Source organism: Centroberyx gerrardi, chromosome 7 (genome assembly GCF_048128805.1).
Source record: "Centroberyx gerrardi isolate f3 chromosome 7, fCenGer3.hap1.cur.20231027, whole genome shotgun sequence".
Taxonomy (NCBI): domain Eukaryota; kingdom Metazoa; phylum Chordata; class Actinopteri; order Beryciformes; family Berycidae; genus Centroberyx; species Centroberyx gerrardi.
Window position 1 is genome coordinate 12,627,295 of NC_136003.1, and position 17,324 is coordinate 12,644,618.

The following is a 17,324-nucleotide window of genomic DNA, read 5'->3' on the forward strand; positions in this document are numbered from 1 at the left end:
TTCAATATAATATCTGTGCCTGGAGTGTAATCTGCTGTCTAGTAATCCTCGTGTGTGTGCATCTGTCTGCCATGTGTCGATCCAGTGAGCCTGCAGTCTAGGGACCGGATAGGCACGGGAGGCCCCGTGGTGGACTGCAGTCGGCTGTTTGACAATGATCTTCCAGATGGGTGAGTCAGTCGGGGGGAAATCTCCTATCATCTCAAAAGGAGCTTTTTAGAGGAGATTACAAATCCTAAACAATGACTGCTGCCCTCGAGCGCGGGGGTAAAGATACACGGAATATGATATTTGCATGTGGTCAGACAGAGCAGCGAGACAGAACACTACTAGATGGTTCTGCGGCTGCCTAACCATGTCCGCTCACTGCTGTGTCTGTGTGTGTTTCTGCTGCCAGCTGGGAGGAGAGGAGGACCGCGTCTGGCCGAATCCAGTACTTGAACCACATCACACGCACCACACAGTGGGAGAGGCCTACCAGGTGAGTACACACTGCAGCCCACAGAAACTTAAACCCAGACCTCTCAAATCAAACAGCAGCAGGCCTATGGAAGACCTCATTTGCGACCTCATTGCCCCCAGACTAGAGACTCTGGCCAATGTTAAACCAGAGTGGGCTCCTGAAAAGAGTCGCTGGTGTCAGCTGGTCCAGACAGTATTGTTGTAGCGATGTGGAAGAGCCAGGGGAGTCACAGAGCTGATAAGGGAGGCGACAGAGGCATCTCTTCCTCTCTCTCTCCCTCTCCCTCTCTCTGTCTGTCTCCCGCTCTCTCTTGCACGTGTACTTCTTTCCTTGCTGTCTTTATCAGTTGCTTTCCTATTGCCCTATTATTTCCAAGTCTGACCTCGGACCACCTCTCAAACTACTCAGTAGTTTGTGCTTGTCTGTTCACGTACTGGCTGGTATGGATTTCCTAGTTAACACATCAAGATTTTCTAAACGATCCCTATTGATTGGCTGCTATTTGTGATTGTATAGATGACTAGCTTTCTCCAGTCTACTCATTTACCTATTCCCTTCTCTCCCTCCCTCCCTTCCTCTGTCTCTGATCCCTGCTCTTCTCTCATATGCCCCATCACCCTCCTTCTATTCATCCTTGCCTCCTCTCCTCCCTCTGTCCCCCTCAGACCTGCATCAGAGTACTCCAGCCCTGGCCGGCCTCTCAGCTGCATTGTGGATGAGAACACGCCCATCAGCACCAACGGGGCCACGCCCACCACAGCGATTCCGCCCAGCGACCAGCGAGCCCAGGAGAGACGGGTCCGCTCCCAGAGGCACCGCAACTACATGAGCAGAACCCACCTGCACACGCCCCCGGACCTGCCTGAGGGATATGGTTAGTGGGAAGCCAGTCCCCAGAGAGTGGGCACATAATGTATATAGGGACACACATGAACGCTTGAATGATTGCAACTTCTTTGAATAGACTAGTACAGTGATACCTTTTACATAAATTTAGCAGTGGCACACCAAAATAATCACAATTGCAATAACACACAATTGTCCATGTATCATGATATAAATTGCCAAATAATAGCCATTCTTAAACTGCCACACCTAATGGAACTGATCATGGAATGCGCTCAGGAGTGAACCTCAGTTTCAGAACAAATTTACTCCCCCACACCTACAAAAAAAAAACCCAAAAAACAGAAAGAAGCTGAACTAATACATTCACTCCAGCTTTCTAACCAGCAGGCCCAATCACCAATAGTCATGGCTGATGGATAAGCACTTGATATTCTGATCACGCCAGAGTACGCTGTGTCTTTCCCCTATGATGGCTGTCTCTCTCTTCCTCTTTGAGACGTGTCATCATTGTAATGCCGCTGTGTTAATTGCCTCTCCTCTGCCCTCCTCCCTGCTCAACACTGGGCTCAATAACCCAGCTAATCTGTGTCCTCATTCAGTCCAGTGCAGCGCTGATGACACTGCAGCGCCACATAAGGAGCCTGAAATACTGGCTCCATTTTAGACAGTCTAATTGAATTGATCTAGCAGTTAAAGGCTGGCGGCAGCCATTCACTCAGCCCCTGTTCTCCCTCTCTGCACACAGTCAAACAATCAGACGCATTCATGTAAACGCGAACACACACACACACGCACAAGCTTCAATCCCCCACACAGCCTGAGGGAGTTTTGTTTATCCTCACAGTAAAATCTTCTGGAGGATTTCGGAGCCTGGGCCACAGAAGCATATCACAGTCGTGCCCTCGGTCCTTCAGATTAGGAGGCTCCTAGTTGCGCCGCGCCTGTCTCCAACTCTCTCTCTCTCTCTCTCTGTCTCTCTCTCTCTCTCTCTGTCTCTCTCTCTCTCTCTGTCTCACTCTGACTGTGTCTCTCTTTCTCTGACTGTCTCTCTCTGCCTCCCTGCCTCCGTCTCTCTCTCTCTCCGTCTCTCTGTCCTTACTTCCTTAATTCTTGGGCAGTTCCTATAAACCCTGTCAGCAGCTCTGATCCCTCTGGTGTGAGCACAGAGTAGCCATGAGATGTCACCCCCGTGTGTCGAATGTATGGCGTGCGCTCATCTGGTGGTGGGGGTGGGGTGGGGGGGGTAGAGTTATGTACACGCATGTTAGAGCAGGGCGGTAGGTCCAAAGGGATGCCAGAGAAGAGCTCTCTGGCAGGCAGCTCCATGGAAATATCTCTGTCAAGCTGTGATGAATGAGCTCACCGACTCCAAAGTCAGACAACCCCATCTCTCCTCTCCTCTCCCTTCCTCTCCGGTGCCCCCTCCCCCTTCTTCCCTCTGCCTCTTCCTGGCTGCCTTTGGGATCTCCACCAACTCAAGCAATCCTTTTATCTCCATCTGTGTGATCTCTGTTACGCAGACAGATTAGAAGCACGCTCTGTCTATACACGGCACATGAATCAAACCGAATTCCATTTTCCGTATATTTTCAACACATCACCATGTGTATTTGACGTATACTCCATTGTCTAGATTGACGTAAAATGCACTACTTCACGCCTTTAAAATTGTTCACACCATTGTGTAACCAAGCGTCTCCAAATCCTTCCATGCTTAACCCCCTTATGTCTCTTTTTCTGTCTTACAGAGCAGCGAACCACGCAGCAAGGCCAAGTGTACTTTCTCCACACCCAGACAGGTGTCAGCACGTGGCACGACCCCAGAGTCCCCAGGTACTGCACCAGGGATCTGAGAACTCATGCGTACAACACAACATGTATTTCTCTCTTCTCACCTTGCATCGTTATCCTCTCCGCCAAAAGAACACTTCTGTCCAAATACAATATAAAACATCAAATATCTGAACCACATATCAAAAAATTGAAATTAGGAATTAGGGTGTCCACACTGGGTGTCACTGTGCTCATACTGAGACCATGTCACATCAGGGACAGGAGAGAAGATCCTGCAGCTGAGGATGAAGTGTCGCTCAAAAAGATAAGGCTGCTGCAGATAGTGTGATAAGCTATGATGTAGACTAAAATGTAGCTACTGCTTAAAAGCAGAAGTCCTACTTATGGTTTGTCATTTGTTCTGATATTATCTGTAATTTTTTAACAATGGGTGTGTTTGTAAATGCAATTTGAGCTCCAGAGTTTGAGCATTCCAGTTCTATTAAAATGAAGCGCAAAAATATCAGAGGGAATTTTTAACTGTTCAGATGACAGTTGTGACAGTGAGAAGATAAGTGTCTTCTTATTGTCAACTACAAGTTTAGGCTAATTATCTCTTCGGCACACATGTAAGGGCTGTGACAAATGGTGGTCTGAAAAACCTTATTTTCACCGTTGTCAAATGATGGCAAGCTTGATTGCAAGGTTAGCCAGTTAGCTTGAAATTACCATTACCGTCACAAACATTTGAACACTCCTGGGGCGTCCTAGTGGCTCCGTGGTCTAAGGCGCATACCATGGAACCGCGATGTCCTGGGTTCAAACCGTCTCCCAGTCTTTCCTGTCTCTCTCCAATTTTAACTGTCTAATAAATGCCAAAAAATAAAAATAAAAAAGATCACTGCACCCAGGAATTGACCAGAGCAACCAGTGTGGGTTCTGAAACCTCCAAAACAGTGACATGCTAAATAAAGGTCCAGAAACTCGGCACAGTGGCTCTGCAGTTTGCACTGTCACTGTCACTGTCACTCCCTTTCTGTGCGGAGTTTGCGTGGGTTTCCTCTGGGTGCTCCAGCTTCCTCCCACATTCCAAAGACATACGTAGAAGTCAGGTGGATTGGAGACTCTAAATTGCACATAGATGTTAGTGTCTATCTGTGTTAGCCCTGTGATGGACTAGCAACCTGTCCAGGATGTTTCCCTGCCGTCTGCCCAGTATATGCTGGGATAGGCTCCCTGTGACCCTGAAAAGGAATAAGCAGGTAAAGTAAATGAATGTACTCCGATAGCCTTCTGACCTTCTTTTACCAACTGCCCAGTTTGGTGGAAGAGCACCACTTTACTGACATAACCCATAGCTTGTGTCATGGCCGGTTCTTAGGCCTGATCCCCTTGTAGTCTGCAGTAAACCTGCAGCTGATTACTAGGCTGACATGCTATGAGAAGACCCATGTCACGGGGCTCTGAGAGCGATTCGGTATCCAGAGTCCTCTGGCACGAGCACTGACAGACCTCACCCCATCAGCACACAGGTCTCAATCAGTCAAACCAGAGGCTCTTGGGCCCTACTCACTCAGGCATGTGTGTCCTATTGATTACCACACTCCCAGAGGAACGCACGCACACACGCATACACACGCATTTGCACATAGACACACACGTGCTTCAGTGCACTCCAGACACAATCAATAAAACATGACTGATATCATAATACCTGGCCACTGCTCTCTTGCTTTCTATCAGTATGCATGATGGATGGTATTTTTATTGCTTTTGATACTAGCCTATTGCTCACGCCACACCTTACTGAGTGCTCTTCAGACAGTGCTAGCGTTAGCAGATGGCTGAGCTGCCAAGCTCTCATCGGTCTTGAGGCTCTGGTCCCTTTTGGCTTTGACCCTGCAAAACAGATAAGTCAGCGCCAGCATAGTGAGGCTGCTGTAATTTCTGAACCTTCTCGTCTCCATGGAGTCCAGCTGAACGGGGTTGCAGGGCAGCAGTAAATAATTTCGATGGGAGGAAGAAGAAAAATAGAATAAAAGTGATTTCTCAGACATCTCGGAATCTTTGCTGTCCGCCTGAGCCCAGTTAGTCAGTGCTTTGGTATGTTTTATACCTAGAATTTGATGTGTTCTCTCTCTCTCCCTCTCTCTCCTTCCTTTGCATCTGCCATTTTTTCCCACATTCTTGTGCACCACAGTATCTGCTATAGTTTAATGTATGTTGTGTGCATTTCTCTTGCGCTTGTCAGAGATCTGAGTAATGTGAACTGTGAGGAGCTGGGTCCGCTGCCCCCTGGTTGGGAGATCCGAAACACCGCCACCGGCAGGGTCTACTTTGTGGACCACAACAACCGAACCACGCAGTTCACAGACCCGCGCCTCTCCGCCAACCTGCATCTAGTCCTCAAGTGAGTCCCTCCTTACCCTCAAGCCAGAAAAACTCACCTAACAGTGACATGAATTAGACAGTGAAGCAAAGAAATGAAGGCATATTGTCAGACTGCTGTGTGTCTGTAACCGACTCATGTTTTTTGCCTGTAGTCCAAGCCCCAATGGTTCTCGAGGAGGCATCGAAAGTCAGAATGTCAGGTAAGGCTTGGGCTCCATGCCAGTAGTCCTCATTGTACACAGACAGGAACACACACGCACACACACACCCCCACACACACTCGCAGACATACACAGACTTATTCACTCCGCCTCCCCCTCAGTGAATGTTTTACAGTGGGGTCCTGTGCCAAGGTGTGTTCACCACCTGTAGACGTTCAGCACTCAGAGCAGCCCTTCTGCTGAGCACCCACACACACACACAGCCGTGCGCACTCCCCCACAGTCTCCGCTCCGCACACACAAATTTGAATTCCTCAGCCCCGCAGAGGTTTTGATCATGAAGAAGTTTTAGCACACAATCCGTCACAAAGCTGGCTTTGGCCAGACATCAGATAGCAGAGTGGAAACCAAGGCTGCTGTGTCTGTGGCTGAGGAGCGTCTTACGTCCAGGAAACGGCGCATAAATTTGATGCCCAAGTCAATGAATGAACTGTGTGTGTGTGTGTGTGTGTCTGTACACCCACACAAGTGCATGTGTGTCGGTGCATGCCTCTGCGCTCGGTGCGTGCCTGCGTGCGTGGATGCACGTGTTTTCGAATTTCTTCCCTCGCGCAGCTGTTCAAACACATTCCATGTTGCGATAGCCACAGAATTACCCATAGGTCCTTGCTCTGTGAAGGTGGAGCAGAGTACGGGTGCCTTGGTGGGCCTCCTCCGTCTGACCTCATTCCTCCTCCGTGCAGAGGGAGACGGAATGCATCGATGGAGAGATCAGGTTTCTTTTTTTCCTGTTCTGACAGATCAAAGAACGTGTTTGGGATTTTGTATTCGTTTTGCTTTTTTTCATCTGCGGCCCTCTCAAAAGTCTTATAAAAACCTAGCCTGGCACGCCACATACGTTTTTAATGTAGGAATTTTGTCTTAAGCACAATTATGCCCAGATGTGTGAAAATCTTGTGCATCGAATTTCTGTTCTATAAATATGTTAGGTAAGATAATTAGTTCACATCAAAGCCAGGAAGTGGGTGTTTTTTTTAAGTCATTTCAGAGGAATAGTCGTGTTACACAGGTTTGTTTCTCTCTATAGCTGTTTGACAAACAATTTACAATAAAATAAACTATTTGCATGAAGTCCAATCACATACTTTTATTATGTGTTTTATTCTGAAGTGAGAAATCTTTGACATAGATGAACCTGTGGGATCCCTTAGTGTGTGTGTGTGTGTGTGTGTGTTAATCTAACACACATTGCAGGGTGTTGGATCTGGGCTGTAGAGCGTGCTAAGTCCTGGTTTGTCAATGGCTCAAGGACCTTGGCCTCAGATTTGTGAACTAACGGCTTTATAAATTGTAGAAGACTATGGAGTAAGTCCAGCCTGGCCTGATCCATTCTGATTCCATTACCGCTGTATTAGATGGCATTTTCCCTTTTCTCTTGCAGTGTCTAGCCTAACTGACCAGTCAGTAGCTCTGAAGCTGCTGTACCCTTACAAAAAGGACTGGGTTTGGAGTGACTTTCTTGCTAGCGACAAAACTCTGGAAAAGATATCAGTCGTCGTGGCTTTCCATCAAGACATCTGCCTTTTATCAAGGCAGGGATTTTAGAAATTTTCACCCCTCACGCGCCGTCATCCCACAAAAATGTTTGATATATATATGTCCGTCAAAGTTTTAGTTTATTGCGCTTTTTATTTGCTAAAGACATTGCCTGAGCAGCCAGAGCACGGTTTTGGTTAGACTCCCCCTGTGATGTTGCAATCTTCTCCTGAATCCAAGCCCCCTGACTGGTCAAGGTCACTGTACAATAGGTAACTGAATCCTTGTCTGGCTTTAAGACCTGGCTGCAGAACTGCCCTCTGTGCTCTTGCATGAGAAAGTCACTGTATCATTTCCCAGAAGCTGGTGGTTTTGTAGCATAAGAGCAAGATTGATTTTATTAGTGACCCGTCTCTGCATCGAGTGTCTTCAGGTAACAATCACCAGAGGTCTACTCACCAGGAAGAAGTTGGAAAGGGAAGAAAGAACCGTGGGGCGTGTTTGCCTGCGATGTCTATGAGAGAAAAAGCAAGAGAGACAGTGCAGGAATGTTTGATTTATGGGTAAAAGTGCAGGAAGAGATGCTGTGTGCCTCACCCCCCACCCTCTGAGCTGTCTTCGATGTTTGGGTGCTGTCGGGAGGCTGCCCTTCCTGCCCCCCCCCCCCCTCTCTCCTCCCCTCCCTCTGAGTCTAGTCTGCAGGAAATAAAGGGATTCAAGACGACGGCTTGAGTGTCCTATGGGGCTCTGTGGCTTTCTGGGATAGCAGGAAGTGGTTGCGGAGCCAGGCTAGATTCTGCTGGGGACCAGGCAAAGAGATCAGCAACCAAAATCAGTCACTTTGTTAGAGCAAGCCGTCACTACACATTGTGGTAGAGAAGAATGCAAGCCATTGGGTGGATACTGGAGAGTGCCAAACTTGAGCTAAATTTACTTTTGACGACTGTATTCTGTCGGTGTGGGAGTGAATTGGCTGCCTGCTTTGGTTCCAGATATAACTTGAATATCAATTTCCTGAAACTCAGTGGTTTGATCAAATGGATACCTAATGTGCTTTTGGCGGGGTTATAAAACCAGCCTGTGTGAACATTCATTTATTTATTTATTTTTTAACCTTAGAATCACTCAGTATTAGAGACTGTAATTCATAGTATTCCCATGATGTCACATGCATTTCCTACCAATATGGTGCTTTACCATATATGCAGCTCATTGGCTGTGGCTGTCATTTGATTATAATCACCTGTTAAAGGGTAACTTGGGTATTTTTTAACCTGGATCCTATTTTCCCAACTTTTTGTGTCTAAGTAACTAATGGGGACAACAATTTTTGAAATTGGTCCAGTATTGAGCGAGATTGCATCGCCGGCAGCCGTGAAACGAGCTGCAATGTAATCCGACGGGGCAAATGTGAACCGTCAATGTACGTCCACTAAAAGTGCTTGTTTTTGCCACTGACAGGCTCAGATTGTTATTATAAGTGTCTGACAACATTATGGAAAGGACCCTACAGAGAAATTAAACATTTTTCTTTACCTTTCGCTTGATCTGGTCTGTGTGTAACTTCCTGCAACAACTGATCAAGACCGGATCAAGCGAAAGGTAAAGAAAAACGTTTCATTTCTCTGTAGGGTCCTTTCCATAATGTTGTCAGACACTTATAATAACAATCTGAGCCTGTCAGTGGCAAAAACAAGCACTTTTAGTGGACGTACATTGACGGTGTGATTTGCCCCGTCGGATTACATTGCAGCTCGTTTCGCGGCTGCCGGCGATGCGATCTCGCTCAATACTGGACCAATTTCAAAAATTGTTGTCCCCTTTAGTTACTTAGACACAAAAAGATGGGGAAATAGGGTCCAGGTTGAAAAATACCGAAGTTACCCTTTAATTTATAACAATCACCTGTTATTTTCCTACCAAGATGGCCGTGTGGTGATGTAACCAAATACTATGAATATACACTCATAGCCTACATATATGTACAACATACATACACACACACACACACACACACACACACAGATATGTCTATGCTCCCGCCACCCTCTGTGGTCGGCTATAGAGTCTGGTGTTTATGACCCTGCTCAGGGCCGAGCGTGCCTGCTACGCCCCACTGAAGTGCAAAAGGCCAATGTGCAAATAATCCTTTAGTGCTGGCCCCATAAAGGGTCTTTTGATTTTGTGTGTGTGTGTGTGTTGTGTGCCCCCTCCCCACTGTGCCAGCCTCTGAGGGCTTCTTCCCCAACACAGCCCCCTCAAGACCCTCGCCAACATGAACCACAGATAATGTTTACAGCCCCACTTTTGATACTGTGGTTAATTGCTTATTTGTTGCTGTATTATAGATATTGATATCTAATCTATATAAAACACTGCGCTTAAAATTCTTTAGTTTTTACCAATACAAAAAAAGTCAGTTAGGTAGTTTTTTGTGATCATATTTTGTTTTGTTTAAAGTCTATTTTCAGGCATTTTGGCTTTATTTGGTAGTATGCCAGAGAGAGTGACAGGAAAGTTGGGAGAAAGAGGAATTGAAAGCCAGCTCTTCCCACAATGCTCAAAGTACATGTTATGCGCCTTAGCCTGCCGAGTCACCAGGACACCCACTTTATCTATGACAAGGCCTACAATATTCTCTTTCTCTCAAGCCAAACTTTTGGTCTTTTCAAAATGCACCAGTGTGCCTCTGAGGGACGGCCTCAGTGACCCCACATTGCCTCAAGTGTACATGATGAGTCAAAAGCAACAGAGAATCTATTTACACTTTCTTGCCTTGGCCACATTCTGCTGCTCCCCCGTAGAAAGCCCTATTTTAGTTGAGCCATCTCTCTGTGTGAGACCACCATGGGGCTTGTGCCAGGTGGGGAGGAGGAGAGAGAAAGTTTTGTGTGTGTGTGAGAGAGAGAGAGAGAAGGGAGTGTGTGTGTGTGTGTGTGTGTGTGTAAGTGAGTGAGAGTATTGTGTGAGTCTTACCTCCAGTAATCCCACCTCCACCTATGTCTGTCTGTCTGTCTGTCTCTGCGGGGCCAAGGCAGCTGTTTGACTTGATGTGCTTCCCAGATGACCTCAGTGTGTTTACCTCGGCTTCTCTGCAGTCAGCAAAGAACAGAGAAAGAACTCTTGCTTTCAGAAAGCCTTACTTTCAGTTTCTTGGCTTTCTTTGTGTTATTTTTGCACAGGCGCTTGCTTACTTTTGTCCTACAAGTAGGCTTGTTTGTGTTTGTTATTGGTACACCATTAAGACTCACCTTTTTTATTTCTCATCCCAATTTGTCCCCGTCTCTCTCTCTGTCTCTCTCTCTCTCTGTCACCTGTTTTTCCCTGTCCACCCTCCCTCACCTTTTTTCTCCTCTTGTTGTCTGCCCCTCAGCCGTCAGAACCAGTTGAAGGATCAGGCCCAGCAGGCTCTGGTGTCCCCCAGTCAGCTCCCAGAGGAGGCAGAGTGCCTCACGGTGCCCAAGTACAAGAGGGACCTTGTTCAGAAGCTCAAGATCCTCCGCCAGGAACTGTCCCAACAGCAGCCCCAGGCCGGCCACTGCCGCATCGAGGTGTCCCGCGAGGAGATCTTCGAGGTGAGGGTGGAAAGATACAGGCTGAGACAGGCGTGCTCAATCTTGTCCTAATGTGATCTGTGTTTGCACAGAGGTGCACAAGGGTAGCCAGTTATTAAAGATAGGTAGCAGGCGGTAAATAGGTACTTAATTTATCCCAGAGGGAAATTCAATTGTCTCAGCAGCAACGCACTTGAAACAAAATAAAATCCATAACAAAATGGTATAATAAAGCTAATAAAATATACTAAAGAAAAATGACAACACTGTATTTGCCCCATTGCACTCTCACCTGATCCATTAACATATTAGCGTATGACACAGTAACTACAATAATCCCCCCCCCCCACCCCACCCCCCCAAAAAATAAAAAAAACATTTGGCAATTTGGCACAGTGAGCAATAAACAATAGAAGTTCCATGTTCTCCCCCCAGTTACAAACAACAGACATCGGTGCAGTGCTTGCCCGGCAAGTGAAGCAAACAGCACAATATCTCATTCTTTCAGACCTGCGAGCTGCTTGCTTGTAATTTTTCAAGTTATTTATAGACTAACCCAAGTTCTCTTGAACATTCTCTAAAGGTTCAAGAGTTATTTTCCCATCTTCTTGTCTACTCCCTTAAAGGTCATTGCCCATGGCAGTTTGGCTGTGAGAATTATTTCACGTGCACACACACACACACACACACACACACACACACACAGTTTTCTATGATGTGTGAAGGCAATCTGTTCAAAATCTAAAGCAGACCTCTTGTTTGAAATAAGGATTTTCTCAAGTACATTTTCTCAGCGGGGGAGTTTTCTGCATCTAGGAGGTGCAGGGCCTTCATCAGAGCAACAACACCTGCAACAGACTACATGACCCTCGTAAAATATGCGGTGGAATGTGCTGGAACAGCCACGTCTGTTAATCTGAACGAAGACATTTTTGTTGGCTGATCTCAATGTGAGAGAGTGGGGCGGGGGGGGCGGGGAGAGGAGGTCTTGAGGTTGAGCGAGACATAACTTCATAGCTTCTCCAGACCAGCTGAAGCATTAAATTATGACTGAATAGGCAAGTGTTAGCTGGTGGACTGTCAGAGCTGTCTTTTTGTGTACTTTTTGGTGTAGATAAGACATTCTCATTTCTCCCTTGGCACCTCTGAGTTGTCTACTGTATCTGGAGGGCATAGTGGAACCTGGCTGTTGAAGAGGCTGTGTTATTATAGTCTTATGGCTGTGTTTATTATAACTGCCCCTAATCCACTTTAAATGAACCTCCCCCTGATGCTGCGAGCCGTCTGCACGTGGGCTGAACACTGATTGAGGTGGAGAGATCTCAGCCTCGCAGCAGAGAACCAAGTGGAAACGACTGCTGTTGCTGGAACACTACGCTGCAACTGCCTCATCTGTCGGAAAACCGCTATAGTAAAGAACATCTTGGTTCAGAGCAGTTTCCACTACTTTGTCCTGTCCCGTAGTAATTAACTTCAGTCTGTTTAGGATAGTCTCGACCTTTGGTAAAAGTGTTGTATGCTCAAGCTGATGATTTGTGCATTACTGTCAATGTTTCCCACAGTGCAGCACTGGTACTGGTCGCTCTCTCACAGCACCTCCAAGCACGTTGTGTAATGTTTGGGGAGCCTCTTGCCACTCTCCAAGCCCTGATAATGGAGATAAAGGGGCTTCCCACTCAGGTTGCTTTAATATGGGTAAGCAGGGGGCGCACATCAGCAGCTGGGGCGCTCAGTTCTACTTGAGAGCACAGGAATGTATGTTCTTTGGCGGCGTCCTCTGAGCCAGGACCGCTCGCATAGACATTACAGGACATTTCTCTCTCTCTAGCTTGGACTTTTATAGACCATGGGGCAAACAAATAAGGCAAACAGATAAGGTCATCAACCGTCTACTGATGCCGTTATTGTCTTTGACGTGGTGTGTGTGTGTTTTTCTGTTGCAGGAGTCGTATCGACAGGTGATGAAGATGAGGCCGAAGGACTTGTGGAAGAGACTGATGGTGAAGTTTAGAGGAGAAGAGGGGCTTGACTATGGAGGAGTGGCCAGGTAAGAAGCCATAGCAAAGCGGAACACAGTACATGGAACACATAAGACTTTGTAAACACTGCATCACTTTTTACATTGAGGTCTGCCTCCTAGTGGTGAATTGCCATAGCACATTTCTTGCTCACTATTTGCTGTTTTTCCCTGTGCGTCTGTGTGCTGAACTTTCTGTACTTTGTGCAGGGAGTGGCTCTATCTGCTGTCGCATGAGATGCTGAACCCATACTACGGCCTGTTCCAGTACTCCCGTGATGACATCTACACACTGCAGATTAACCCCGACTCTGCTGTCAACCCTGTGAGTCACAGACAGGGCTTCAGACACTACTGACAACACACAGACAGCGGCCTCTTATGGCATTGACACTCCCGCTGTTAGGGTGTTGATTCCCTCCTGGGGCTAGCCATGCAAAAAATGTATGCACTCGTGACTGTAAGGGGTTTTTGATAAATGTATTCACCAAATGGCATATGTTACAATCATGCCGGTCACCCAACCAGCCAACTAACCAACCATGAGCTCCAGTGCATTCACTGTCAGAGGGGTCACATAGACAGCTTAGGTCATCTCCTCTTATTTTGCACAACTTCACCCTTCCCTGTGTTTGTTTGGCCCGGCATCCACTTAACCACTGCTCTCAAGCCAGCAGAGATGCTCTCTTTAACGGTTTAACTGTTCTGTTGAGACTCCACTGTTAAGTTATTTACTGCTTTTACCATGTAGGATCGGTTCAGTCTATCAAAAGGGAATTTTGGTTTTACGATTGCAATGGTTTTAGATTCTGATGTCCACCTCTGAGTAATAATCTGAGGCATAGCGCAATAAATTCCTTGACGTTTAATATAGTCTGGAGGAGGACAGAGTCTTAAGTCACAGTTAAACACTCACTCACTGAGGCCCCTGCAGCGGGTAATTTAGTTCAGATATATATACAGCAAAAAAGCAAAGTTCATTCAGAAACTAAAGATGTTTCTCTCTCCTCTTTAGGAGCACTTGTCGTACTTCCACTTTGTGGGCCGTATCATGGGCATGGCAGTGTTCCACGGCCACTACATAGACGGAGGCTTTACCCTACCCTTCTACAAACAGCTGCTGGGTAAACCCATCACCCTGGACGACATGGAGTCTGTTGACCCTGACCTGCACAACAGCCTCGTCTGGATCCTGTACGTAGAAGATCAAACATTTTGTAGAAATGCTTTTATTGACTTTTACATGTGAATGAAATCAGAAGGTGGAGGATTTACACACCAAGAAAAGCAAGGGCTATAAATATTTTCTGTTATACCATGTGAGTTCCTATCAATGCATTTTTTATGACTTGATGCAAACTGTGCAGGCGTGACTGGTCTCAAAGCTCATGGTTCTGTGCTGTGCAAAGTCCTTGCTACACAACATAACACACACAGCATTATGCTCGCCATTTCTGTGCACCACCGATACAAGCTACAAGTAAGTTAGTAATAGTAGTCTTCTTTACTTGGTAAAGAAAATTGTGCAAATTCGACACAACATAAAGCATACATCTCACTGTTTACCAGCTGATCAATTGTTTTGCCCTCATCAAAACCTCTGACTTGTATACTATGATGACAGCGCCCCCCAGGGGCTTTGAATACTTCTTACCTCAGTGGTTTCCAACCATGTGCCATCCAGCCATGTGTTTGCAGGTTTTCATTCCAACCAAACACTACACCAGCTGATCTCACCAATTAGCACACCTTCAACCAGAGAGGAGGAACTAATCAGTGAACCTAGTTGCTGTAGTGTTTGGCCAGAATGAAAAATGCATTATATCTCAAAAGTGACTTGTTGTTGCCCTTTAATAGTAATCCTTTCAAATCCAAATGTCAATTTCTTTTCAGGGACAATGACATCACAGGTGTGCTGGACCACACCTTCTGCGTGGAGCACAATGCCTATGGGGAGATCATCCAGCATGAGCTCAAGCCCAACGGTAAGAGCATCCCCGTCACCCAGGACACCAAGAAAGAGTACGTCCGGCTCTACGTCAACTGGCGTTTCCTGCGGGGCATCGAGGCCCAGTTCCTGGCTCTGCAGAAAGGCTTCAATGAGGTCATACCCCAACACCTGCTCAAGGCCTTCGATGAGAAGGAGCTAGAGGTACTTGCTGCATTTCGTGTAAATGTCAGACTGCTTTATTTTCCCTCATTCTGCATTACATCCCAGTGCATTTAAATTCAACATTTTAAAATTGTTCATGATCCCTCCCCCCAAAAAAATCCTCCCCTTCCTTTCTCTACTTCTAGCTGATTGTATGTGGCCTGGGTAAAATCGACATCAATGACTGGAAGTCTAACACGCGGCTGAAGCACTGCACCCCGGACAGCAACATCGTCAAATGGTTCTGGAAGGCTGTGGAGTCGTACGACGAGGAGCGCAGGGCCCGGCTGCTGCAGTTTGTCACTGGCTCCTCCAGGGTCCCTCTGCAAGGCTTCAAGGCCCTCCAAGGTAATAATACCCTCTGTATGATTTGTCAACTAATACCCTTTTCACGTTGTATTTGTTACCCAGGAAATACACGGGTCAACTGTCAGTGTAAAAGGGTGGCTCCAGAACAATGTCCGGAGCATTATTTTTTCTGCCATGTTTAACACGTGCTTCTGATGACATCACAAGGTGACTGCCCATTAGAAAAAAGTGCCCATTAAGGAAGAACACTGTCCAGGGTCTGGTGTGAATGGTAGGGACATTCCCGTGTATGAGGCTTGGTGTGAATTGCCTCACATGGGATGGACTGGGATCAGCATATTGAAATATTGCCATTGTCATGCAGTTGAAAGGAGTACAGAAGGCTAACAGGGTGTCTACTGCACGAAGGTAAGGCGGAGTAGTCTGTCCAGTTCCTCGCCTCCCCATTCACCAGCTCTGTCTGCACAATCGGGAGGTTGTGTGGATAGTGTTGCTTGTTCCACTAGAGTGTGTGTATGGGATGCTTTGCCTCTGTGAGTGTCTGTGTCTCTGGGTTTCTCTGGACTCAGATGAACCCTGAGTCTGAGCTGAGTGCAGTGGTTCAGTGGGTCCACGCTGGCAGACAGTCCTGCCCAGAGACGGAGCACCTAGGCATGTGGAGTACACCGTGATTCACTGCTCTTCCTGTCTGACAGTCAGGCAGCGCCCTTCCACACCTTGCATAACACGGCCATCCTTCCCTGGTCAAAACATCACCAGAGGCCAAAGGACCCAAAAACAACATATACAAACTCGATGCACTCACAATGACTACTCTCACTCACTGTAAAATATTGCTTTGATTCCAATAGCTGTGCACATGCCTGTAGTCATGGGGCAAATGTGACAAACCATAATCACCTTAAAATTAACTGTTGGTGGTAAATAAATATATTGCTATTACCAGAGAAGGATACCATGCATTCCTGTTTCGCCTGGTTGTTGGAGCACTCAGAGCCATCTGAATATTTCATGAAAAAAAAGGGGGTTGTCTTCAATAATAGAAAATATGTCATACAGCAAGAAGTCATGGCACCAGTAACAGTGCTTACAGTTTTGAGGGAAGCATAGCAAGGGCCACAAAATTCGGTGTGATCTGTAAACATGTCGCTGATGCCATTTCTAAGTGCCAAAAAGGTCATGGTGTTTCATTTCACACAAGCACAATGCACCATAATGATAGTGATTTCAGTGCTCTCACATTTGGTTTTGTTCCTTATTTATTGCTTGATTATAGCTGGACAACAAACACCTACTGTAAGATGTAGGTCAACCCATCAATTATATACATGTAAAAGCAATAAAAAATATATTTTTTAGCACCTTCAGGTGTAAGAACAGGGTCTCAAATGATAGTTTAGTTCTATTAGAAGCTTGATGAATGAACAACATAAATATTATGACCTCTGAACTTAAATGAAACATTAAAAATGACACAACTTGGTCTACAATGGCAATATAGTCTAGATGGCTTCACTATGACAGCCAACATTTTTGCACACATTTTTGTACCACCTCATTGACTTAAAAAGTCTGCACACACAGGATGCATAGTTTGTGTGGAGGTAGAGGTAAGCACATTCTCAAATCAAATCTGCTTTCTGTAAATCTCAAACTGCATGGAAACATGTATACCTATCATTTTTATGTGTACCCAGTTTTTATGTCTGGCCCCTTCTGTCGAATGCTGACCATGCTTCACAGTACAGAGCAGGTGTGTGCACTTCTGTTGTATTTTATTGTAACTGTTGTTTTTTTATACAGGTGCTGCAGGCCCACGGCTCTTTACCATCCACCAGATTGATGCCAGCACCAACAACCTGCCCAAAGCCCACACCTGGTGAGCAGTCTGTCCATACTAGACTAGACTACTTTCCAATCCTGGGGCACAATACATGCCTTTGAGAGACAGAGGGGAATAGTGATGTTGAATCTTGACAAAGCACTTGTATTATGCTTTAGGTTTCACCTTATTTAATCCGTTTTTCACTTTACCACCGAAGGAGTTTCTGAATTTCCTGCTATATCATCATACCATGTCATCTTTATGTTCATGTCTACTTGGGTCTGCAGTTTGCAT

At 46.2% G+C, this 17,324-nt stretch overlaps 2 protein-coding genes across 2 annotated transcripts in view; both read left to right on the top strand.

Annotated features, from left to right (window-relative positions):
- The window catches only part of smurf2 (SMAD specific E3 ubiquitin protein ligase 2), a 48,711-nt gene that overhangs the window by 28,708 nt on the left and 2,679 nt on the right, over nt 1–17,324 (top strand). The window contains exons 6-18 of the mRNA XM_071912271.2: nt 86–170; nt 398–481; nt 1,129–1,337; nt 3,061–3,145; nt 5,337–5,495; nt 5,629–5,676; nt 10,547–10,748; nt 12,671–12,774; nt 12,955–13,069; nt 13,760–13,938; nt 14,638–14,896; nt 15,043–15,244; nt 17,009–17,084. Of these exons, the coding sequence (XP_071768372.1) occupies nt 86–170; nt 398–481; nt 1,129–1,337; nt 3,061–3,145; nt 5,337–5,495; nt 5,629–5,676; nt 10,547–10,748; nt 12,671–12,774; nt 12,955–13,069; nt 13,760–13,938; nt 14,638–14,896; nt 15,043–15,244; nt 17,009–17,084 (1,807 nt within the window). The remainder of the gene's footprint in view (nt 1–85; nt 171–397; nt 482–1,128; nt 1,338–3,060; nt 3,146–5,336; nt 5,496–5,628; nt 5,677–10,546; nt 10,749–12,670; nt 12,775–12,954; nt 13,070–13,759; nt 13,939–14,637; nt 14,897–15,042; nt 15,245–17,008; nt 17,085–17,324) is intronic.
- evplb (envoplakin b) overlaps nt 1–17,324 on the top strand; it is a 49,775-nt gene that overhangs the window by 4,968 nt on the left and 27,483 nt on the right. The gene's annotated exons all lie outside the window — the stretch shown is intronic.